Here is a 26698-nt window from a genome sequence, read left to right as displayed (position 1 = left end):
TGGTGAGCTCTAGTTTTAATAATAATATAAAATGACACAGTGAGGGTTTCTGCAGAGCAAACACACATAATCCTTTCTAACTAACTAACTAGCCTTTTGCTACCTAGTTGGATACTATGAATGTCACTTTATATGATAAGATGGTGTTTCTGTACAACTTTAATTAATTAATTCAACAAAAATTTATTTAGCAGCTGATGTATGCCAGGAACAATTTCTGGCAGTGGGGATACATTATTAAACAAATCAATGGTAATTGTCCCCCTGAAGTGTGTATTCTAGTGGTAGGGTCAAGGTTGACAGTGGTGAGAGGAACTTGCAACAAATATAATAAATATAATTCTATAGCAGGTTAGAAAGTGATAACTGCTACAGAAAACAAAACATCAGGGTAAGAGAAGTATGGAGAAGGGGGTTTGGACTGCAATTTTAAATAGGGTGTTAGAATAGTGCTCATGTATCTGTAGAGAGTGATATATGAGCAAGGACTCAAAACAGGTGAGCTTGAACTTCACTGTCTTGGGATACTGAATTACTATCTTTCCTGAGAGACTAATGTATCTGACCATGGTAAAAAGGAGTTCAAAAGGGTTTCTTTCTCTCTCTCTCTGTCTCTCTCTCTCTTTCTCTCTCTGTCTCTCTCTCTTTCTCTTCTCTCTCTCTTTCTTTCTTTCTTTCTTTTCTTTCTTTTCTTTCTTTCTTGGTTTATTTTCATTTGGGAGACATGATTAGTTTCCTATTCTTGATGGACATATTTTAAAATAATTGGCAGTTTTATAATAAAGCATGAACTACTGAACCTAGTATCTGTATATAATTAAACCAAGCCTAGACATGACCCACTGTACAGGTTATGAGATTGAAAATTCAATACATAAATTTGTTGCAAATATCCAACTCAGCATAACTAAGCATAGCTGAGTGATACAATTTAAAGACCCATGACAGCAAAGACCTGTGTGCCTTTGTCGGTGCTATATCTCCTGGACCTAGAACAGTGCTTGGCTCATCATATGTACTCAATAAATACTAGTTTGATGAATAAGGCAAAGAATGGTTAGGGGCAGTGAGGTTAAGTATAAGTACCGGAAACTTTTGAGATTTCAGGCTATCAGAGATGTTTGACCTTTTCGTGTGCTCTAGGAGCAGAACTGGACTTTCAACCTAACTAAACTCTTTTTTTTTTTTTTTTTTTTTGAGACGGAGTCTCGCTCTGTAGCCCAGGCTAGAGTGCAGTGGCCGGATCTCAGCTCACTGCAAGCTCCGCCTCCCGGGTTCACGCCATTCTCCGGCCTCAGCCTCCCGAGTAGCTGGGACTACAGGCGCCCGCCACCTCGCCCGGCTAGTTTTTTGTATTTCTTAGTAGAGACGGGGTTTCACCGTGTTAGCCAGGATGGTCTCGATCTCCTGACCTCGTGATCCACCCGTCTCGGCCTCCCAAAGTGCTGGGATTACAGGCTTGAGCCACCGCGCCCGGCCTCAACCTAACTAAACTCTTTAGAAAACCTTATTATGATGAAGATTTTCCAAATGTATATTTATTGCATCTGAGTTGTCTGCATCTAATATTTTAGAGCCATGGTCCCCAACCTTTTTGGCAACAGGGATGGGCTTAGTGGAAGACAATTTTTCCAGGGGAGCAGGGCGGCAGGAGTGGGGGAGGGTAGGCATTTAATTCTCATAATGAGTGCACAACCAGAAGATCCCTTTCTTGCACAGTTCACAATGGGGTTTGCACTCCTATGACAATCTAATGCTGCTGTTGATCTGACAGGAGGCGGAACTCAGACGGTAATGCTTTCTTGCCCACCACACACCTCCTGCTGTGTGGCCCAGTTCCTAACAGGCCACGTATAGTTACAGGTCCACGGCCGGGGGACTGGGGACCTCTGTTTTAGAAGAGGAATTGGGAGGTAGTTTACATTTCAGGTGTATTTTTCTCCTTCCTTCCTTGCTTCTTTTTTTTTTTTTTTTCAGGAGTCTTGCTCTGTTGCCCAGGCTGGAGTACAATGGCATAATCTTGGCTTACTGCAACCTCCACCTCCCAGGTTCAAGTGACTCTTCTACCTCAGGCTCCCAAGTAGCTGGGACTACAGGCACCTGCCACCACACCCGGCTAATTTTGTATTTTTAGTAGAGATGGGGTTTCACCATGTTGGCCAGGCTGGTCTCAAACTCCTGACCTCAGGTGATCTGCCCGCCTCGGCCTCCCAAACTGCTAGGATTACACGTGTGAGCCACCACGCCCGGCCGTATTTTATTTTTCTACCTCTGGAGTCAGTTGCTGATACTGTGTTGACAGACTTGGGGAAAGCCAATTAAAAGGCCAAGACACAGAAAATTAGAACCCCAACATCTAGCTAGTTTTCTGCAATTGCAGTAAAATAGAGAAAGATGTAACCATGTTAACCATGAAGCTCTCTTCTCCTATCGTATAATGAAGAATAAATATCTCCTGTACACATGCTGACTCTGGATTCCTTCCCTGCAATAGTATCTTCCTTCAGGAGACCACAGTGAGGTGGAAACTGGAAGTGCAAAGGCCAGGTTAGGAAAGATGTCATTTACTAGAGTTTCAGATGTCATCTGCACCTCAATGTTCCAGTTGTTTGTAACTGATTAACAGACACTAAGCCATGAATCCATTAATTAGTATGTTCACATCCATGGTTCTTTTCTTCCCCATGTAAGCAGACAGCATTGTGAGTTCTCTGTGCTACATTAGTTGTCTAGAGCCACAAAAACATCATCTTTAGAAATTCCAAGTCCCAGAAAAGTCTATGTTATTTTTCTCTGTATAGCAGGCAATATTTGTGGCTGTCTCTGTGTACATGAGCTCCTTTAGGGCAGAAATCATATCTTTTTCAGCTTTTTATTATATGAAACTCAACAAATGGCAGTTAAATGAAACTATAAATGAAGCAATGAAATGTTCTGTTTGGTGAAAAAAACTGTCCATTAAAACTGGGAATTAAAAATCATGACATGCTTGCATGAGAAGTAAAAAATTATGTCAGTTATATAAAAATAGGAACTTATCAATGATCTCAATTGAGTAGCCTAGATAGATAGCCATGATGACTACATTTAGCAAACAACTGCTCTATTTCCCTTTGGTCTGCAAAAAAATTTTAATGGTGACAAAAATCTTTATCACATAATATATTTTATTATCAAATTCTGGTTTGAAAAAAGGGACTGTTATTAACGAGAGAAGTTAAGTGACATGCTCGATGTCAAATGAAAGGCTTACAGTGAGAGACAAAGAGGGCATTAATAACATCAAGATGATCTGCTTCTCAGACACATCTCACTCCCGTAACTGATATGCTGACAGTTACACACCCAATTCATATAATTATCACAGCACAAAGAAGACGTGTTTATGACAGCAAGGTCATTTGTAATATAAAATAAAATGGTCTCAGCATGTCCACTACGAGTAAATGCTGAAATATTACCCATTTAATGAATATTAATTATATACTGAAACCTAGAATTAAATACATAAAAAAGAACAACTGCTGCCTAGACTCAGGAAAGACACTATTCAGGCAAGTTCTGATACTTGATCTGCCATTTCAATTATTTTAAAGTGTTCCCAAGTATTTACGCCACAGGTTTTTAGAGAACATGTCTTCGCTTTGCAGAAGTAAAGGATGAGGGATTTTCATGCCCTTCCCCTGAATGAGAACCAAAGAAGTACCTGTAGGATTGCAACCTCGTTACGAAGCTGGCTTTCTTGTTTTGTTGGAAATCGTAATTTGTCAATGATTTTAATAGCTACATCTCTTCCTGTTTTACGATGTTTTCCTTTAAAATGAAAAAGAGGAGCATTAATATGTTATTAAATAGGATCTATCTTAAAGAACACTAAAATTTGCAAGGACATTTAAAGAAATGATAAACATATTTCACTGAATAAATTAACATTTCTAAAGAGCACTGACTTACACATATATATAAAGATTTCATTATTCTAAATCAAATATGTGCTTTAAAATTAGCCATAATTTAGAACGCAAAAGAATTGGGGCATTAAAAGCTATATGTATCAACAGCCTGGTATTTTTTCACAAAAATATATGTTTTAGAAACAGAATATTGAGCTACTTAATATAGAAAATATTTGTTTCACCAGCAAATTAACTCCCCTTTAGAAAGTATAATTTTAAAGTCCTGATAAGATAATGTATGTTATAGGGGAAAGAATTAAAGTCTTGGCTCTGCCACTTATTAGCTATGTGATCTTGAGCAAATCCCTCACTCTTTCTGAATTCTAGGTTCCTCATCTACAGTGAGGAGAAGATTGGATGAAAGGCGGCATATAAAGTATACAAAATACCCTGGTAACTGTGCACACTCAAAAAATGTTACTTATCATAATCATCATCATCACCACATAATAGGCCCTTTATGTGTATTACACCTTATTTAACTACTGCAACAAACTTTTCAGGAATTCTACGGGGCACCCTCAAGTTCTTAACTTCTACACTGCTATATTGTGGTAGGTAGCAGTGTTAACTGAATCTGAAAATAAGAAATGAAAATGAATCAGAAAACAGAAATGGAAATTGGATCTAATACTCAAACTTTTTGGTTACATACAAACGAACTTGAAATTCCAGTTTTCCAACACTTGTAAATCTAGTGTTCACTCACCCGATATCCTACTCTCACTATTCTTTCTCTTTCCAGACTGTTTTCCTTCACTATCAAATCAGCTTGTGTTCATGTTCTCTACTTCCTTAACATCATTTCTTACTCTATGATTGACTGCAGTCTCTATTTCAACTCAGCCATTTTCCTGCAAGTACTTTTTTCAAGGCCATAACTTCTTTTGTCTCTACTCCTCCGTCACTGTAGTACTTGACCTCTCTTCGGAGACTCTTCTCATCTACTTTACCCCATTTGTGTCTAATCTTAAAGTTTCAGTCTTCCATGTGGCAGCCTCCTCCTATTCCTGGTCTTCAGTGTTGGACGTCCCAAATTATATGGTGATAAATAAAATTGAATGGAACATTGTGATTATATCAGAACACTCAACCTCACCACAAGAAATAATTTCTTACTGATAATATTAAGGAACTGAAAGTTATGAGGTCATTTTACAGGGCAAATAAAGCATTAATATTAAATATTTTTTTTTTTTTTTTTGGAGACGAAGTCTTGCTCTGTTGCCCAGGCTGGAGTACAGTGGCCGGATCTCAGCTCACTGCAAGCTCCGCCTCCCGGGTTCAGGCCATTCTCCTGCCTCAGCCTCCCAAGTAGCTGGGACTACAGGCGCCCGCCGCCTCACCCGGCTAGTTTTTTGTATTTTTTTAGTAGAGACGGGGTTTCACCGTTTTAGCCAGGATGGTCTCGATCTCCTGACCTCGTGATCCGCCCGTCTCGGCCTCCCAAAGTGCTGGGATTACAGGCTTGAGCCACCGCACCCGGCCTAATATTAAATATTTTTTAAAGACTTGAAAAATATTCTTTAACTGGCTGGAATCTAAAATAGCAGAAGTTAGAATAATAAACTTACCAAAGAGCTTGACAAAAAGAAAATAGGTAAAGACTTGATATTTCACCTCAAAAATTAAAAAAAATTCAATCCTTCAGGAAACAAATATATCGTTAAAGACACTGGAAGGTTAAATTTTGTTTTGTCTACTAACATGAATGGACTTCTGATCAAGTATGCCAAAAGAAAATGGAATTAATTTGTTTACAAATCATAACTTCCTTGTTTTCTCAATATTTTGTCTGATATTCCAAACTTCTTCAGTACTGTGTGTAGAGTTTGTCTATATTAAGAAAAAAGGTTTTTCGGGAGTATGAAACTTTCTCTTTCGAAACAGAAATATACCAATTTTCCAAGTAGGAACTATCTCAAAAAATTTTTTTAAAGACAGAACACAGAAAGATACACAGAAATATATACACATAGGTCTTCCCTTTTATGTTTTTCCTGGAAATATGCTTTTAAAAATATAACTAGCGAAAACTTTAAGTTCATAAAAATGCTCAGTGAGATAACCTACCTCCATAAACAATTCCAAACTGTCCAGAACCCAGTACTTCATCAGGAAAAATCTGATATACTGTGCTGATGTCCTAGAGGTACAAGTCCAATGAAAAAAAAAACATGAAGCAGAACAAAACATTAGTCCTAAAAATTAATACAATTTTATTAAATATATTATAAACATTAAATATTTTTAAAATAAATCAGAAATGCTAGAAATCTGAGATGACTGTAATATTCAAAGCACATTCTTTTTTTTTTTTTTTTTTTGAGATGGAGTCTCGCTCTGTTGCTCAGGCTGGAGTGCAGTGGTGCAATCTCGGCTCACTGCAACCTCCACCTCCTGGGTTCAAGAGATTCTCCTGCCTCAGCCTCCTGAGTAGCTGGGATTACAGGCACGCACCACCACGCCCAGCTAATTTTTGTATTTTTACTAGAGACAGGGTTTCACCATGTTGGTCAGGCTGGTTTGGAGCTCCTTACCTGGTGATCTGCCTGCCTTGGCCTCCCAAAATGCTAGGATTACAGGTGTGAGCCACCATGTGTGGCCTCAAAGCACACTCTTTAATTAATGTAATAACATAATGTTATGAAAACTGTTCTGATCTTAAGTGGCAGAAGTTTTCTAATGTGCTAGCACATATGTTTCATTAGAAAGAAATTAGAAAGAAAGATGACTGGCCGGGCGCGGTGGCTCAAGCTTGTAATCCCAGCACTTTGGGAGGCCGAGACGGGCGGATCACGAGGTCGGGAGATCGAGACCATCCTGGCTAACACCGTGAAACCCCGTCTCTACTAAAAAATACAAAAAAAAAAAACTAGCCGGGTGAGGTGGCGGGCGCCTGTAGTCCCAGCTACTCCGGAGGCTGAGGCAGGAGAATGGCGTGAACCCGGGAGGCGGAGCTTGCAGTGAGCTGAGATCCGGCCACAGCACTCCAGCCTGGGCGACAGAGCGAGACTCCGTCTCAAAAAAAAAAAAAAAAAAAAAAAAAAAGAAAGATGACTAAAAACCATACAATGTGATTTACTATAAGTATTAAAAAAGATATTTGCCTGTTGAGATGGCTATTTGGAAATGTCATTAAATAATCACGGTTCCCAATCACATGTCTGTGTGAATCCTGATTCCAGCCACTTCTCCCCGTATGACTAGAATGAAAAGGTTGCTCCCTTATTAGTCACCCACATGCAGATGAACCTAAAGTGACGGAAGAGGAGGCTGAATCACTGTGAGTGAGCTGGAGAGGCTGCAGAAGGATGGCAACCCATATGAAATTCTCATCTGTGAAGTAGCTAAACTCGTCCAATTTCATCACTTCCGGAGCTAACAAGTTCCAAAAGTCTAATGCTTTCTCTTTGAAATAATAACTGTTAAATAAAGCATCTTTTAAATCTATGTTTTATTGTCTGTGATTTCATGCTGACGAAATCACAAGGTAATACTTTTTTTCCTTTATATATTCCTATTACATCCTATCGGATTTTCCACCTATCTTCTACCCTTATACTTGACTTTATTTTTTTTAAGTCCTTCTGCACATTCTGCACATATACCCTAGAAGTTAAAGTATAATAAAAAAAGAAGTCCTTTAATATCAAATCCTACCCTCTCCATATCCTACAAATCCTTATCTTTTTCCTTTGTTCTTCCCCCTAGAAAATAACTACAAGTTGTCTCCATCCTGTGATTCTTCAAAGTATCCACAGGATGAGTTCAAGGCTGTCTAGGGACAAGACAAGTAATATTAATACTATTCTATTATTCTGATTTCAAGCTACTTCATCTGCTAAGAGAAGTGTTCTTTAGGCTTTCTGATAACTCAATGGCCGATCCAAAATTTTCAGTAGACAACAGTGGCTGAAGAGAGTGGAACAACTCCACAGCTATCAGGAATTTCCCAAGAGGCTTATACAATAACTTGCATTTCCTAAAATGTCCCTGGCTAAGCAAAGGCAATAGGAGTCTGCAGAAAAGAATTTTTTTTAGGAATCTATCTCATGATTGACAGCACAAGAATTTATCTAACCTTCACTATAAAGTTTACCTAGTCCTCTCTAATTCGTATTTGGCTGTTTACTTTATGTCACTTTAATGTAGGCTTCAAAGATAAAGTAAGGATGAATAGAGTTTCATGAAGTTAATTTTTTAAACAAATTTTTATAAACTATAAGCTGTAAACTGCATTCTTTTGGCCATAGGTACAGCAGGTTAAAATAGAGAAAAGGGTCTGGGTCACAGGAGGAGGTAGAAGGCCTTATTACTTTTTGGCTACTTGCCTTAGGGATAAAATATAACAAATAAAGCAAACATTTGACAGACTGTAAAATATTTCATAATATGGCTGATCTACAATTTTCAAAAACTAAGCTGCAAGGATGGAGTTACGTGGCACAGGTGACTAGGGTGCTAAAATGAGAACCCATAAAATTCGATTTATGCAACTTTCTTAAAGTCTCCTTGATGTGTACAAGTGACTATAAGAGCATTTGCAACTCCTTGTCATAATACAGCACTTCCAGGTAGCAACTAAGGAATGAGAACAATGGCACTTTTAAGCTACTTATGCAAATCAAGAAATTTATCTTATTCTGCTGCTGTATTTATTTTACTGTGTAATATCAACCATTAAAATTCCAGTACCAAGAGGGGCAAATATGTGAGAAATCAGGCATCACATTATAATTGCCTAGCTGAGATAAACAGATATTTGACTCTATATTACAGAATTGATTATAAAAAAATTACGAAACAAATCTATATCATTTAATGTTTCTAAAATATCACAGAAAAATATCCAAATTCTATTTTGCTTTTCAAAATTTACTAAAAAATTAAAATGAATTTTAAAACCTATTTTATGATGCTTTTATTTTCCAGTAATCACATTACCAAGTTTTATATTAGTAGGTACCTACTTACCACGTTTTCTTGAATCTGGCAATTTGATACCGAAATACTCACAGAGATATCTCCTGGAAATGCATGTAAAACAATATGCACACAAAAAGTCAGTAAGAGATGTGATAGCAACACAAGTAAATACATGCTTACAAATCGTCCTGCAAAAGTGGTTTTAAATAAATCACAGCAATTAGGGTTTTCTAAGAAAATGTCATTAGAATATTTATTTCTTTTCAAAATTACATATTCACCATACTTGGTTTTGAAAAATAACATTCTGTGAATTTAGGGTTTGGTGCCAGAAGGACTTGGATTCAAATACTGGCTTTGCTACTTCACAGCTTTGGTACAAGCTCGGACAACTTAATCTCGCTCGAGAGACACTGATTTCCCTAGTTGTAAAACAGGCCAATCGTTAAAGTCTACCTGTTGGAATTGGATTAGGCATTAAAATAGAGATCTCATGTAAAGTGCTTAGCACCAAAATAGGCATATATATTCTATTAATATGTATTTTGATTGTAGAGATAAACTAAAAAATTATGACACATCAACAGATAACACTATAATGTAAAAAACCAGAGGTTAATTCATAGGTTTCATTATAAGTAACTATTATGAAATTTAAAAATAAATGACTTTTTTATTCAAATATTTCTCTAAAATTTCTTCTTTAAAATTTATCCTCAATACTGGATCTAGGTTGCATTTTAGCAAATGTATCTCATTCAATTAATGAACAGAGATTTCTTCCTGGGATAAAATGATCAAGAATTACCAATTACCATGTACTCTGCACATCAAATTACCATATCCTGCACAGAATACTAGGTGAGGTGTCTTTAGGGAAACTTATTAATTCAGATTTGCAAATAACAAGACTTGCACTCCATGTCAAGCTGAAGTTGACTAGATTTCTTTCTCCTCTTTCTTCTTTCGTTCGTTCGTTCCTTCCTTCCTTTCTTTCCTTTCTTCTTCTTCTTCTTCCTCCTCCTCCTCTTCTTTTGTTCTTCTTCCTCTTCTTCCTCATCCTCTCCATCTCCTTCTATCTTCTTCTTCTTCTCTCACATTCCATGTCAAGCTGAAGCTGGCTAGATTTCTCCTCCTCCTCCCCCTCCCCCTCCTTCCTCTCCTCCTTTTTGCCCAGGCAGGAATGCAATGGCTTGATCTTGGCTCCCTGTAACCTGTGCTTCCTGAGCTCAAGCAGTTCTCCTGCCTCAGGCTCCAGAGTAGCTGGGACCGCAGGCGCATGCCACCATGTCTGGCTAATTTTTGTATTTTTTTGTAGAGACAGGGTTTCTTCATGTTGCCCAGGCTGGACTAGAACTCCTGGGCTCAAGTCCTCCACCTACCTTGGCCTCCCAAAGTGCTGGGGTTAGAGGTGTGAGCCACTGAGCCTGGCCAGATTGCTTCTTCTTTTACAACCAATAGCTCTAGAGGTCTGTAATTGCCTAATACATAGTGTTTATCTGAATTTGTTAAATTTTAATATAAAATACCTACAATAAAATAGGATAATTTAACAAACTAAACATCTTAGTATGTGCAGCAGCTTTTATTTAGAGACTGTACATTCTCCAATAAACTAAATCATCCCCAAGGAGTCTTTGTTCATTCTGTTCTTAGGAAGGACAGGGCACATGTTTACTAAGCAATGGGTAGGCACATGATGAGCTTTGGGCTGGTTAGAAAACTGTCAGACTCACTGTGCAAGTTGGGTCCTGTACCCACGGACGAGCCCTTGGGAATGACGGGCATGAGGGCATGCTGGATGGCTATCTCCCACATCCTGGCCACATCTGCACCCACGCCACTGGTGAGGACACTGTTATTTGGTGGTGGGCTGGAAGGATTGAGCACATTTTCTCCCACATAATATACTACATTTGCCGTAGTGATTTCAAAACAATGAGGATTGGCCCCATTAGGAATTAAAGCTGAAGTTTTTGCTGGTTCCAGAGATAAAATTTCAGATAAAGGAATTTCCTGTGAAAGAAAAAAAGTGCTAAAGGTAGTTTATCAAAAGTATGTAAATTTTCAAAGAAAGTTCATGCCAAGAACATGTGAAAAATGACATCACAAATAACCACCATTTATATAAAATAGTTTTAAACTATAAAACACAGAATATTGCTAAGCAAAATTTAAAAAATAGCTTTACTATGGGAAACCTTATTTCCTTTTTCTAGAAAATGTGACTTTTTATGCTATGTTCATGTGGCAAGAGTAAGTATGGTTAGGAATAATGATTTTCAATCTTCACCACAATCTAAGACGTAGAAAATAATGATAATTTTTATAACAGTGAGGTAGAATCACAACACTTTTGAAACGCATTTAGGTAGACATGGCTATTTTAAAATTTTAACCTATTCTTTAAGGCACTCAATACATGTTAATGTAATAACATAGCCAAGTGAATAGTTTAAGTGAGGACAACTAGACACTGGTTTTAAAACAGTCCTTTTTTTTTTTTCTGAGACAGAATCTTGCTCTGTCACCCAAGCTGGAGTGCAGTGGCGTGATCTCGGCTCTTTGCAACCTCCACCTCCCGGGTTCAAGTAGTTCTTCTGCCTCAGCCTCCCAAGTAGCTGGAATTTCAGGCACCTGCCACTACACCTGGCTAAATTTTTATATTTTTAGTAGAGACAGGGTTTCAACATGTTGGCCAGGCTGGTCTTGAATTCCTGACCTCACGCTGCCTGCCTCGGCCTCCCAAAGTCCTGGGATTACAGGGGTGAGCCACTGCGCCCAGCCATTTATTTATTTGTTTATTTATTTATTCATTTATATTTATTCTTGAGACAGAGTCTTATTCTGTTGCTCAGGCTGGAGTGCAGTGGTGCAATCCTGGCTCACTGCAAACTCTGCCTCCTGGATTCAGGTGATTCTCCTGCCTCAGCCTTCTGAGTAGCTGAGATTACAGGTGCATCCCATCACGCCTGGCTAATTTGTGTATTTCTGTAAAGATGAGGTTTCATCATGTTGGCCAGGCTGGTCTAGAACTCCTGACCTCAAGTGATCCGCCTGCCTCGGCTTCCCAAAGTGCTGGGATTACAGGCATGAGCCACTGCGCCTGGCCAATAGTCATCATTTTTAAGGCAATTCATATTAAAAAAAAATTAATCACTACTGTGTCTTCCAGGAAGTATGCAGGGACTAAAAAATAATAACTTCTAAAACAAACTTTTAATTTTAAAATTAGTGAGGTTTCCATTTTCTGTGACAGCTGTGTAAAATGGCTATAGAGAATCAAATCAACTATTCCACAGTCTGCATTCATTTTGAAGGACCACGTATCTACCCTTTTCTCTATGAAGATTTTGTTTTGGAGTTGTGTTTTTCTGGGTGATATAATATGCCACATCTGTATTACTTAATGTAGAGGGACAGAATAAAAATTGCTGCCATTTTTTTCTCTAGAGGAAAGTGCTCTTTGTGAATACTGACAAGCATGGAGAAATCATACAATGTTTCTTCCCTCCTGGCAGTGTGCTACATGCAGTGGATATCAGGAGTTTACTTTGAGCTGATCTGCTGTGACCATTAATTTTCTAGTTAAATCACACATCTTTGCTAAAATATTCATTAATCTTTGCCTCCCTCCCTCTCCCATCATCCCATGGTACCAGAAGCACTCCTTGGGGAAATGTAAAATTCACAGATGAATCAAGGGGTCCCAACCTGAATCCCAAGAAATTTGTAGACTGTAGAAAAGAAAAAAAAAATAGCTCCTGGAGGAAGCACAAAAATAGTCACGTTTGTTGGATGTATTTCCTATTTCTTACACTCCACATTCCCAAGAAAAAGCAGTAAGAAGTATGAAACTACAAAGAAAGAGCCCCCTCTTACCTTGTAGTATCTGCTTCCTGTGTCATTTTGAAAGAGGGTAATACATTTGCTATCCAATCTCCAATAGTGCCGTTTCCGCTGAAACACAAGTTAGATCCAATCCTTTTTAAAAAACTTCAAAAATATCCACCATTGATAAAACAAATAGATTTCCCCAATGGGGACATAAGATTTGAGAGTGGAAAGTACATGGGCTTTGGAAAAGGCAGACTCACGCTCAATTTCAGGCTCTGGAGGCTATTTAGCCACATGTCTGATAAGTATCTGGATTTATGTTATAGGGTTGTGAGTAATAAAGAAGATGAAGTATTAGCACCCAATAAGAGCCTGGCATTTAGAAAGTGCATAGTAAACAGAAAACATCATTTTTAAGCTTATTTCACTGCATGAAGGGCTAAAGGCAGATGTATAGTTTATAATAAAATAAGGTTTACTAGGAGATGCAATGTTTATTATTATTATTTTAGGACATAAGAAATGCCATGCTGATGGAACCAGGTATTCTCACTTCCATTGGCAATGGGCAAATTCTGAATGTTAGAGTAGAAGTAAAGAATATTTTGCTGGACAGTAAGTTTGACTCCATGACATCAACTTAAAGTCAGGGGAATGCATCAAACAACCAACTCTACCTTCTCTCCAGCTCACTAGAAATCTAACCACTATGATTTGGTGATCAGGTCCTTCTTCACTGTAGGTATATTTTTCAGGATTTTAGGTTGTGTGTGTATTTTTATCTTATAAAAGACCCCAAAGCTCTATTCTGCTCTTCTTCTCCACAACCAATTTCAGGCCAGTCAAATATATTAAATATATTACACCATGTCTAAAAAGAACTAGGCGGTATTCAATTGAGCCCTATAATATCAGGTAAGTCTTCTCTCTCTAACAGAGATGGTCGAAATTATAGATAGATCAATTAGATTATAGGTGTCTGCTTATCTGTAGTGATCCTTTAGGTAAGAGATGAGAAAAGCAATACAGTAAAATACATCAGCCAATTGTCAATTTAACTTTGAAACGTGAATCAAGTTGTTCTCTCTTATGTACACACACAACTTCATTCATCAACTATTAAGAAAATCTGGAGACATGAACACTCAGGATACAGGCTTCCAATGTTCCTGAATGGGTCGGTTCTTCAGGGAAAACTCAGTTAAGGACTTAGGAAGTATAACATAGTTATCACCGTTTTATTCTCTGCCTAGAATGCAGTGTTTCTTATAAAATTCTAAATTGCAGTGGAACATTCTGAAAGCACATACTGTGGCTTCCACAAGTACTATAAAATAGCAGGTAGACATCTCAGGTAATCAAGGTCAATGAATTTGTTTGCCTGAAATTGCTTTCCACATTTTTTCCTAACTCCATTGCTTGCTCAACTACATCTGACACCCTGAGACTGTAATGCACCTTACCTAATCCTGTGTCATGCCTGTGCTGAGGTTTACTCTGAGTAATGAAGGCATCTCACAGCCCTCACAGGACATTAGCAACTCCTCTAATTAAAGCTAGCAAGGCAAGAGAACATTGTTCCCTGGGGATCTTACCAGCGTGTCCTTGCTGGTGTAGTGGACCATCCATCCTTCTTTCATGACTGTGCTGCTTTTCCTCTTCGTGTGTTTGACAGACTGCACTACTCTCATGAGTGGGATATTGTTGCTTGTTGATGGACTTGAGAAGTCAAAATATTGTAGGAGAAAAATGTTTTCAGGTACATTTTATGTATTTTCATGCATAAAACCTTATGTCAGCTAATCCAAGTGAAACTTTACAAAAATTCACATCTCAATTTTAGTAAAATATATTGTCAGGCACCATGGTTCTGAAAGTGGGTTACTCTGAAGAGTGATAGGCACTTTATTCGTACACCTTAAAAAATCCCGGCCGGGCGCAGTGGCTCACATCTGTAATCCCAGCACTTTGGGAGGCCGAGACGGGTGGATCACAAAGTCAGGAGTTCAAGACCAGCCTGGCCAAGATGGTGAAACTCCGTCTCTACTAAAAGTACAAAAACATTAGCCAGGCATGGTGGCGCGTGCCTGCAATCCCAGCTACTCCGGAGGCTGAGGCAGAGAATTGCTTGAACTTGGGAGGTGGAGGTTGCAGTGAGCCGAGATTGCGCCACTGCACTCCAGCCTGGGCGACAGAGCAAGACACCGTCTAAAAAAAAAAACCCAAGGCTGGGTAATAAGCACCTCATCTTTTGGGTTGAACTGTATGGTGTTCAGTTTTCAGGTCAACCTGAGGAAGAATACTTCTTAGTCTACTGAGGCCACACTATTCAGACTCACACATGAAAGCTTATTTGCTTATTTATTTCCCATTATAGGTACATTATCAATCATTTAGAGATTACATTATTCAACATGAATTTTTAGTTTCTCGCATAATGTCATAATAATTGGAATCTGCTAGTCTCTGTTTCTTTCTCTCTTCATCCCTCTCTCCTTGTCCCCCTCCCCACAACATGAATATATATGTTATTTCACCCACTTCCCCCACCCCCCACCATGCAAACTCTTTGGCACTAAAGAAGTGTATGTCTTCAAAAGACAGGTCATAAGACAATTATTTCCCACTATTTTAAAAATGTTCATTATGCCATTAAATGGAAAAAAATCATTTCATTGCTCTACTCTCATCAACAATTTCTGTTTGTCAATAAACATGGCATTTGTAAAATGGACACAAAAATTTCAATAGGCTTTATGATATAAATCAGAGACTAGGAAACATTTTCTGTAAAGGGCCAGGTAATAAATATTTTAGTTTTTGCAAAAGACCTAACTTTACCAATATAGTGCAAAAGCAGCCAGAGACAATATGAATGGGCACGGCTATGTTCCAATAAAACTTTACTACAAATTGGGCAGCAGTCCAATCTGTCCTGGTGGCCACATTGTGCTGACCCCTGATATAAAAAGTGGGGATCATCCAGTAACCAAAAGCAAAAATTAGATAACAGGTATAAAATTGCACATACTTTTGAAATAATATCAAGAACAGTGAAGTATGCAGAGACTATGATATTTGTAACAGGGGCCCGCTAATAAAATAGATGATGTCTGCTGAGTTTGATCTTGATCTTTGTTGTTTCTACACAATGAGCTTTGAATTAATATTAACTTAGTAATAAACTTGTGGATGGCAAGCATGAGCATCTCTCACATGCAAAAGAAAATGGGTCCATGAATGAGGTGATGCTAGGAAAGGATGGAAACCACACTTCTCTGAGGGAACCCAGACCTCCTAACTTCAAAGGCTCTCACCTACAGCACACAGCTCATTCATAAGAAATTAAACATGTACTTCACATTTCTACTATAATCTATTAAAATATCAAAGAGGTTTAAAGAGAAAATACTGCTTGGGGTTCCCCCGTTTGCTGAGGCTGGCAGTACTGCTCTCACCTGATGGTTCTGTTGGCATCCTCGTGGTCTGGGTCTGGATCTTGCATCTCACCACTGTCATTCTGGCATTCTGCCATTGCCATCTCTGCATCTTGGACCATTGCTTCTTCCATGTCATCCATGAGCCTACTGTTCCTTTCACTATCATTGTCATCACTCCCTTCTTCCATGACCACATCAGACTCTGCCCCAGGGCTAAGCAAATCTAGAAAATTATTTTGACCCATGAAGACAAGCCTGGAATCTTGGAATCAGGGCTTAAGAGACAGTCAGGTGATTCTAAAACAAATAAACTGGAAGCCCCAAAAAGGCAGTTCTGTAAAGAGATTATTTTCTTTTCTTTTTTTTTAACTTTTAAGTTTAGGGGTACATGTACAGGTTTATTACCTAGGTAAACTTGTGTCATAGAGGTTTGTTGTACAGATTATTTCATCACCCAGGTATTAAGCCTGGTACCCATTAGTTATTTTTCCTGATCCTCCCTCCTCCCACACTCCAACCTCGAAGGGCCCCAGTGTGTGTTATTCCCCACTATGTGACCATGTGTTCTCATTATTTAGCTCCCACTTATAAGTGAGAACATGTGGTATTTGCTTTTCTATTCCTAGGTTAGTTTGCTAAAGATAATGGCCTCCAGATCCATCCATGATTTTCAATTTCCTTTTTTATTTCAGTTTATAAGCATCTTAATTTATGAGAGGTTGAATATGTAATTTTATAGGTAGATGCTCGTTTTCCGTTCTTCGAAGCCTGAAAACATGAAAAGTCATGAAAAGCCTTGGAAGGAAGCCAAGGCTGGGATAGAAGTAAAATGCTAGAAGGCAAAGTGATACCAGGCCCCAGTGACTGGGAAGCTGCTCATATTTTAGAAACACAGCCCTGGTGGGAAAAAACGTATGTAAGAGGATGACAGAAACTTTCACATGAACAAAGACTCAAGCCACTGATTCTTACTATTGGAGTAACTTTGAAAATCACGAATTCCAATATATTAAATTGGTCACATAGTTACAGCTTTTAAATAAGACATTCGATATTTGAAGTAATATTGAACCCTGTCATTATACAGTTGACGGTAATGGTTAAAAATTATAATCACTTACTAATGCAAACTACTCATTTTAAAATTAAAACATAGATTAATGAGAGACTCTAGCCTGCCAAGCTTGGAAAATTCACATTTTACCAGATTTTTCTGGATGTATGAGAAAATACCATTTCAAAGTAATCAACATCAAAAACTGTTCTGCTTCCCCTTAGTTATAGTTATCCAGTACACACTGACATTCCCTGAGCCTGAACAAAGTCAACACCACATGCCACAGAAAGTGGGACGATCGCCAAGCTTTCAATTTTGGCAGCTAATTCATGAATCTCCAAGCCAGAAACAAGTGTGACAATGTTTTCCTGGAGAGCTCTTCCTTCTTCTTCTTTTCGGTACAGTATGTATTTCTTCTAGAGAAGAAAGTTCTAGAGCAAAGATACTCATTCATTCTTCTTAGTTCATCATTCATCAGCTTCTTAGTAACAAAAATACTCAACTAAAAGTATCTGTGGTCTTTTATAGCCATTTTTCTTTCCAGAGGAATTGGAAAACTGGTAGCAGACTAAAGGTACAAAGAAGACCACTATCTGCAGAAAAAGCTAACCTGGGATTCTAAGTCAAATATTTTGGTAGTGATCCATTAGCGTGCTACCTAGGAAGAAAATGTAAGCTCTTTGTTTAGATATGGCATTTTTCTTAGCAGTCCTTCAAAGTTAATTTATACAGTTAGAATTTTCTTGAAGGAATAATGCCAAATATAGAAAATATATCTATTTTTTTGTTGGCTGACAAAGTTCCTTTTATTATTAAAGATGACTGAAATGAGAAGGACAGAGGAAGAGACTGAGAGCTACAACTTGTAGGCAGCCCAACAACATCCACATTTCTGGGCAAACTAGGATAAGAGTGTAAGAAAATAAAGCTGTGAAATAAAGTATGGCTACCCAAGTTTTCAATACTAGCTGCTCACCATGTAAAGATCATGAAAGGGTCTTTGACTGTTATCAAAACTCCATGGATGCTTTTCTATAGTAAAGTAGAACAAACACTGGCCATAATTCACTTTTGGACTGTGTCTGAAATATCTGAACCAAAACCAAAACCAAACCCAAAAACCCCAACTAAAATCATCATCACCACACTCTCTAATAGGGAAGAAGCACAGACATGACAGCTGATCTTTTACCTACCTCCATTAATAGTCACTTCGCCAAGGCAGTTGTTTGGTACTTTTGGTGCACAACGTTTATGGCAGTTGAATCTGCAATCTAATCCCAGTGATTTTCAAACAAAACAAAATGAGAATTTGTCAGAAAGAGAAGTGGTAACCAGAAAATACTTATGTCAGATGAATGAGGGTGATCAAAGTTCGACAGGTGACAAAATCATCCTTACCTTTGCACTGCAAGCCCTGCCTGAAAAGCCCCTTCAGAAGCTTCTTGCAGTACTGGCATACTGTGGGCCGGGTGTAGGAGTGGATGACAAATGTATGCGGCACTTTAACTTTAGACATCAAAATCTTGTCAAGTTGAATTGGTCGTCCAATGTATGATTGAGAATTTGACCTCTTCTCTCGACCAATAAATGACTCTGATGGTGATTTTTGCTACATTTTGGAAAACAATAAAGGAAGTAAGAGGCTATTTGATTTATATATTTATATATTTTAAGATCTCGGTTTACTCTTGTATTTAGTACTTTGATGTTTAATAATATGAAAGAAATAATACTATATTTCTGTTAATTAATATAATTTACTTGCTTTCTCCATTTCTATTTGAGTTACCTTGCTTGTATAATCTTAAAAAAAGAGAGAGAATTGGAGATCAGAACATTTAAACATGATTTCTAGGTCTTTCAAATATGTTTTTGCTTTAAAAAAGTGGTTCTAATACAGAAATACAAAGTTGGAGGCAAATAAACAGTGCACATATACCGTTGACATTTTCTACAGTATTACATGCACATGGTTACAAAATGCAAGCATTTAAGAAAGACAGAAAATGAAAAGTAAATGCCTCCTGTTTGCCCTACATGGTACTTCATTGAAAAAATGCTGTAATCCCAGCACTTTGGGAGGCCAAGGCGGGAGGATCGTTTGGGGTCAGGAATTCAAGACCAGCCTGACTAACATGGTGAAACCCCGTCTCTACTAAAAATAAAAAAATTAGCTGAGTGTGGTGGTGCACGCCTGTAATCCCAGCTACTCAGTAGGCTGAGGCAGGAGAATTGCTTGAACCTGGGAGATGGAGGTTGCAGTTAGCCAAGATCGTGCCACTGCACTCCAGCCTGGGCAACAAGAGTGAAACTCGAAAGAAAGAAAGGAAAGAAAGAAAGAGAGAAAGAGAGAAAGAGAGAGAGAGAGAGGAAGGAAAGAAGGAAGGAAGGAAGGAAGGAAGGAAGGAAGGAAGGAAGGAACGAAGGAAGGAAGGAAGGAACGAAGGAAGGAAAGGAGGGAGTGAGGTAAGGAGGGAGGGAGATAAGGAGGGAAGGAAGGCAGGCTTACAGTTCCTTTGGTTTGCCTAAAGAAAAAAAATAAACATGATTTTAAATTTTTCCTCAGCCATACAACAAAAGATTTGTATTACCAAAAACAGAACTAATATACTATACAAGGAATATAAAAGTGGATGTTTTGGATATAATTATATCTCTGTGCTCTCTTGTCCGTCATTTTGGAATTATTTAATCAGTTCAGTATATAGATTTTTAAAAATTAAATTAACTAAAGTTAACCGTGTTTTCAATTTTTTGGATAGTTTGATGGTACCTCTTATATCCTGTGATCTATTTGAGAATAAATATATCCCATCAGAATAAATGTATTTTAGAATCATCAGAATAAGATAAACCGAATTGCTTTTGAACCGTTGTTATAATTATATATCTCATTTACATATCTCAGTTATTAAGTTCCTACTCTATAGCAATAACTGTGTTAGGTGCCTTAAAACATAGGCCTTATTATCTACAGTTGAGGCATCTAAGCTCATAAAGTTTAAATAGATACCTCTGGGTCATATGCTAGTAAATAGTGCAGCCAAAATGTGAACCTACATTTGTTTGCCTCCAGAGCCCTTGTTTTATCACCACACTCGGTTAATTTCTAATTTTAAATGATTACTGATAAGACAAGCAATAAATCACATTTACAAAAAATTTCTATCCCTTTCAATCCCTATCTGCACCAAAAGGTTAAATACTATTACCAAAAGTGAAAACTATTATTTTCAGATTCACCAGTTACAGTAAAAAGAAACTTAAAATGAAGTTCTACACAGGAATATTAGGCCTACAGCTACATTCACAAATATAACTCCATAAAGAAAAACTGTAAAGCATAATTATTCTGGAAGGGTTCAACTCTTGCAGAGAAGTCTAGGGAGATTATAAAAATAGCCAAAGGTTTGCCAAACCAGAATCATGAATATATTGAATAAATATCTTCAATGGAATTAAAGAATAATTAAATCCACAGGGTAAGGTCCCTGTTCTAGTGTTCTCTAGTAACTGTAGCCAATGGGCCAATTTTAAGCATAGACTAAAATGAAAATGATATTTTTCCATAGTTGAAAAGTTTTAACACTCAGACTAAAAGATAACCTGAAGTGACACTTTCTTAGCAGATTTAACACGTTATCAGATTTGGAAAATCCTATGAAAAGCTGAACAAATCACTGTTCAGTTACTTTCCTTAATTTAAGATACCTAATTGAAGGCTGTGCTAACAGAGTCAGTTTGACATTTACTATACCATGGTGCAAATTCATTAGAAAAGCAAGAGGGAATCTAGTAAACTGAATATTTTCTTTTCATCCAACATAAACGCTGCCATAAACTATAAGAATTAGAATTATTTTTGAGAGGTTGTTTCATTTATTACCTTCAAGGCAAGATCATGTAAGAAATTTAAAAATATTCCAAGTTTAGGCAAAAGAAATTAGCTGTCACTCTGTAGCCCAGAGACTATACTACACACATATTGGGGCAATAATGAGATTTACACAGCCAGCCACATGTGTCCTTGGCACAGAATATGTAATTTATAGTGTCAGAAATTAAGATTTTAATAGCATTAATAAACAGTGCCCTCATACCATTCATACCATTTTAAATTTCAAAATCAGAGAGCAATCCAACTAGACTTATCATTACCTTTTCTTATAGTCCCAAATATAAGTAATCATTTTCAATATGGCCCATATTTCTAAATGAAAAAGTAAAGCTTTAAATCTTGACACAGGGGGCATGCATAGTAACTTATCTTGTAGAAATTCATTTACTGCTGGAAGGAGACTGGTGAGTCATTTAATTTTACTAGATAGCAAACACCTTGGGAAAGGGAGCATGGAGAAGCTGTCTGAAGTTCTATTTTCATTATTCAATTCTATGTTTCTGGGAGTGTATACACACACATTTGCATGTGCTTTCCCTAACATGAGGCAAATCTAAAGTGCGAAAACAAAAAAGAAAAACTGGGTCATTATCTGATGATTTCCTAAGCGCTTATAGGGTTTTTATCCTTCCTTCAATCAAAAATGTAAAACAAGGACTTTGTTGATATATAACAGATTATTAAAAAAACCAACTGGCTATGGAATAAGGCCATTACCCTGTAATATATATTTATCAATATTTACCTAAATGTTTAAGAACCACCCTTTCTGTAATACTGCCATCATCCCTTTAAAAATATTTCTTTTTTTATTTTTATTTTTTGAGATGGAGTTTCACTCTTGTTGCCCAGGCTGGAGTACAATGGGGCAATCTTGGCTCACTGCAGCCTCCACCTCCCAGGTTCAAATGATTCTCCTGCCTCAGCCTACCGAGTAGCTGGGATTATAGGCATGTGTCACCACGCCCAGCTAATTTTGTATTTTTAGTAGAGACGCGGCTTCTCCATGTTGGTCAGGCTGGTCTCCAACTCCCAACCTCAGGTGATCCTCCCGCCTCAGCCTCCCAAACTGCTGGGATTACAGGCATGAGCCACTGCGCCCAGCTGGCGAAAGTATTTCTAATGATGTCATCACAAACTAAGACTTAAAGATTTTCAGAATCAATGACACATTTTGTCATTAATAATTAATAACCAGTTGTTATTTTGAGCAAAAATATAAAATTCCAATTATTATGTGAAGTTTTATGTGAAGGCATGTACACCATAAAGCATAATTACAGTATGTTTTTGTTTAATATATCAAGCTACAGAGCAGGCAAAAATTCAGAAATTAATAGTTTTAAAGGAAATGATACTTTAAAAAAAATCTCATTATCTTTGGATTTTAAGATAATTTCAACAGGAAACTAGATAGTAATTTGAATCATAATGTTGACAGAAATAACTGGAAATTTTTGCATGAAATGCATTATTATACAAAGTAAAGAGATTTCATCATATACCAAGTGTATATGTTATAAAAACTTTATTATACATAAATAAAATTCAAATTCTTCATTAACTTACTACATTTTCTTGCCTTACTTTTATATTTAATTACAATGTGCATAGTACTTTAGAGTTTTAAATAACACCTTTCTTTAAAGCTAACTACAATAAAGTGAAAATTCTTCCCTACCCATCAACACTACTGAAAGTTTTACGGGGTTTATTAGGTTAACTAAATGGTGTTTAAATTAATTTTCACTCTTAGTTTCTATTCCAATTTGACCCCATGTAGTTGGTGAACCTGAAAAATCTGCAGAATGATTTTTTTTTAGTGAGAAGAGGAGGGAAAGTTGAAATGCTTTGGAACGTCTGTTTTATTCTGCTTCATTAATATGTTCAGAGAAAAAAATGGCTCAAAACTTAAAGAGCACATTTAAAATTTCGTTTTCTATAACTATGGGAAACACATATAAGAGAATGCATTTTTAAAAATTTTATATTTTTATATTAGCCATATGTTCTATGAATTGGAGGAGTTTGGATCAACTTACAGGTGTGGAACTTTTGTAAGAATTGACATCACTGTAATATGGTATTGAGATAGATGCATATAAAATGATTTGATTTGACAAATTATATATAATGACAAATATAAAGGTATTTTTTGTGTTAGAAGTGTAAGAGTTAACACATCATGCATGGGAGATAATATGAGAACATAATGATGAAAGTTGTATTTTAAAGCCAGGAATAGAGATTAAATAAAAAAAATTAAGGAAATCAATTTTTTTTTAAGTTTGTGGTTTCACAAAGCATCTTTAACATTCTTTTATCAAGTGTTTCATTTTAAATTACTGCTAAAGCTGGAACTCTGTGAACTGAACACCTACTCAGAGAGACAATGTATCCTGCTCTTCTAGAGACTGAATTTGTTTTTTAACCTAGTGTGCTAAATTAATGACTCAGCAAGTTTGGAACCTTCCCAGGAAATGATTGCTTAGATTACATTGTGGAAACTCCAACTGCCAGCACGTCTTTAAACATTTAACAGGACTGAAATAATTTCCCAACAAGGTATATTCCACTTAGCAGTTCAAAATGAACTCTCTTCATGAGTTAAGCTAGAAAACACAGAAGAAAAGTTGCCTTTACTTGTGGTTTGTTTATTGTCACTTGTGTAAAAAATCAAACATAAAATTCTCTGAGATAAAAGTCACTTGACAATAAAAAATGATTCAAATGAAAATGTGTGCATTATTAAGATATTTCTGTGTGTTAATGAAAATTCATTTCACAGCCACTCACTGTGTCTGGAGTTTGGGAGACAACCTCCCTTTAAGTTAAAGAGAAATAGAAAGAGAATACTTTAGCATACACTTGAATATCTCTTTATGGATTTGTCTGAATCGTTTGATAATAAGCTCCTATGGAAGAACAATGTCCATGACAAACAGTAAGAAGTTTCACCTGAGATAAATATATGTTTTCAAGAAGTAAATGCATAAGATTAGTTCATGAGACATTTCAATAGAAATATTTAATATACAGGCTGTACTAAAAGATTTTTACAATTTAAAGTTACATAAACGGTAACACTGACATACTTGCTTTACAGGATTTCAGTTTTAAGAGAGGACACCTGGCTAAGTAATGTTTTCCACTGCAAATGTTCTGTACTTGTCTGCCTGCTCCTTGCCCCGACTTCAACATGAAAATCTGTACAAAACTCTTCTGCTACCAAACTCCAACACTTAATAGGCTGTTCATATTAATGGGTGGTCCTCAGCATCAAGGATGCAATGGGGAATGGTTGAGACTATAGTAATTTGGAGAGGACAGTGTCACTGTAAAAGGGATGGCTACAGCTCAATTAGTTCTAACAGCTGCCCTGTGAACATGTAAATCCATTGTTGATGGATTTTTTAGTTTTTCAAAAGAAGCAGGGAATGTAGGTGTGTTATAAAATAACTTGATCCAGATGTTAGCAACCGAAAAAAGAAATTTAAAAACTTTGTGCCTGTCAGTTTATCTGGGGACTAAATCTAGTTCAAATGGAGATCTTTGAGGTTATAAAAAGTGTTTTCTATCATTATCTAATTCAGCCAGAGACCTTCATATATGCCAAACTATTTTCATAGCACTTTACATGGATTTCATTTATACCTCATGTATAAACTATAAATACAATAATTTATACATTTTATACAACTATTTTCATAGCACTTTACATAGATTTCATTTATTTATACCTCATGTATAAATAAACTATAAATACAACTATTTATACATTTTATACAACTATTTTTATAGCACTTTACATCAATTTCATTTATGTATACCTCCATGTTACACCTAAAGAAACTGAATTACTGAGAGATTAAATCATTTTCCCAAGATCACACACTTGTAAGTAGCAGAACTACGAATTCAGGTAGTTTTGCTCCAGATAACAATGATTCCTTTCTCCTTTGATCCTCCCCCGCTCTCACATTCCTTGATTTTATGCTAATATAGAAAACAGCAAATATTTTCTTCCTCTCAGTCAATCAGGACGACAAAAGAGGCAATAAGACAACAAGAACAATCAGATAGTAGTGTGTTTTATGTGCCAAAAATGGAATGCAGAATATCATGAACCCCTTAACCTTGACCTACAGAAGAGATTTCTAACCAGCTTGTCTGTGCTTAGATGATAGGACCTGAGTCATGTATGCTTTCCAGAACACGATAACTAGTGGAATAAAGGGCTGCTATTCCATAAACATCACTCAGTTGGCTGCCTACTTTCCTATTCAGGTGTTATTATGCTTAAAAGATACTAGCATAACTATGCAAAAATAGACGCAAGCCAATGTTAATCTTTTATCCCAGAAGTTTCAAGATCTAGCATTTTGGACTATCATTCAAAGAACAGTGCTGAGTAACAGCTTAAGACAGTTTCTCCTATTGCCATCGAGATGGATCTACCGAATTTAGCAAGTGTTTCCTGGGGAAAATTTTGCCTGAAAGTTCAATTCAGAGGCTTCAGGACTTATAAAAATGAGGAAATAACATGCTCTGTGCCCAATTAGTTTACTAGCCAGTACAGTCCTAGGCACAGCATAACTGTTATTATTGTTGTCCTTTATATTTACTCTTTCCCTTTTTCATAGATGGTTTCCTCCTTATTCTTCAGATTTCAGTTTCCACAACCCCTTCTCTGAGAGGCCTCCACACCACCTAACTTATTGCTTACCCCCACTCCATACTCTATGACTCTCTTGCATCATCCTGTCTCCTCCAAAGTCATTAATGCAGCATGCAACTGCATTTACCTATTTGTTTACTGGATTTTTATTGCCTCCCTTCAACAGAATATAGGTTCCCGGAGGGCAGCATCTTTATTATTTTGTTCATCATTGTATCATCAATTTCTGGAATACTGTGTCACAAAGAATAAGTGCTTTTATATATATATATAAACATATATATACACACACACATATACACACACACACATATATACATATATATATGAAAGTTTGAAGGAAAGATAAACCATATTCATGGTGGAGGCGGGGGGTCATTCAGAATGGGGGTTTCCTGAAGAAAAGACATTTGCATGGACCCCAAGGTGAGTCTTGCCATACCATGACTATGTTGAGTATTATTAGTAATTAAAATTTTGTTCGTTTGTGGGGTGGGGAGGAAGGAGGGATGGCTAATGGGTGCAAAAAAATAGCACAGTGAATAAAACCAAGTATTTGCTATCACAACAAGGTGACTATAGTTAAAAATAATTTAACTGTGCATTTTTAAATAACTAGAAGAGTACGATTGGATTGTCTGTAACACAAAGGACATATCGTTGAAGTGAATGGATACCCCATTTACTGCGATGTGATTATTAAACACCACATGCCTGTATGAAAATATCTCCTATAACCCAAAAATATATATACTTACTATGTACCCATAAAAATTAGCTAGCTAGATAGATAGAATCTTTCAGGACAATTCAGTCCCATCAATCTGCAAACTGTCCAGAGATTTCTTTTTTATACTTCAAAACTGTCCATCTCACTTAGGGATGATGACCTAACCTGCT

The 26698-nt window shown here is 36.9% G+C and overlaps 1 protein-coding gene across 2 annotated transcripts in view; it reads right to left on the bottom strand.

Annotated features, from left to right (window-relative positions):
- The window catches only part of PRKD1 (protein kinase D1), a 359062-nt gene that overhangs the window by 42278 nt on the left and 290086 nt on the right, over window positions 1-26698 (bottom strand). For both annotated transcript variants that reach the window (XM_017961082.3, XM_031668218.1), the window contains 9 exons: window positions 18621-18831; window positions 18416-18493; window positions 16181-16385; window positions 14318-14441; window positions 12768-12845; window positions 10622-10901; window positions 8934-8986; window positions 6030-6102; window positions 3707-3813 (listed from right to left, as the gene is read on the bottom strand). In XM_017961082.3, coding sequence (XP_017816571.3) covers window positions 3707-3813; window positions 6030-6102; window positions 8934-8986; window positions 10622-10901; window positions 12768-12845; window positions 14318-14441; window positions 16181-16385; window positions 18416-18493; window positions 18621-18831 — 1209 coding nt within the window. The remainder of the gene's footprint in view (window positions 1-3706; window positions 3814-6029; window positions 6103-8933; window positions 8987-10621; window positions 10902-12767; window positions 12846-14317; window positions 14442-16180; window positions 16386-18415; window positions 18494-18620; window positions 18832-26698) is intronic.

This window comes from Papio anubis, chromosome 7, assembly GCF_008728515.1.
Source record: "Papio anubis isolate 15944 chromosome 7, Panubis1.0, whole genome shotgun sequence".
Classification (NCBI taxonomy): domain Eukaryota; kingdom Metazoa; phylum Chordata; class Mammalia; order Primates; family Cercopithecidae; genus Papio; species Papio anubis.
This window is presented reverse-complemented; position numbering and strand designations above follow the sequence as displayed.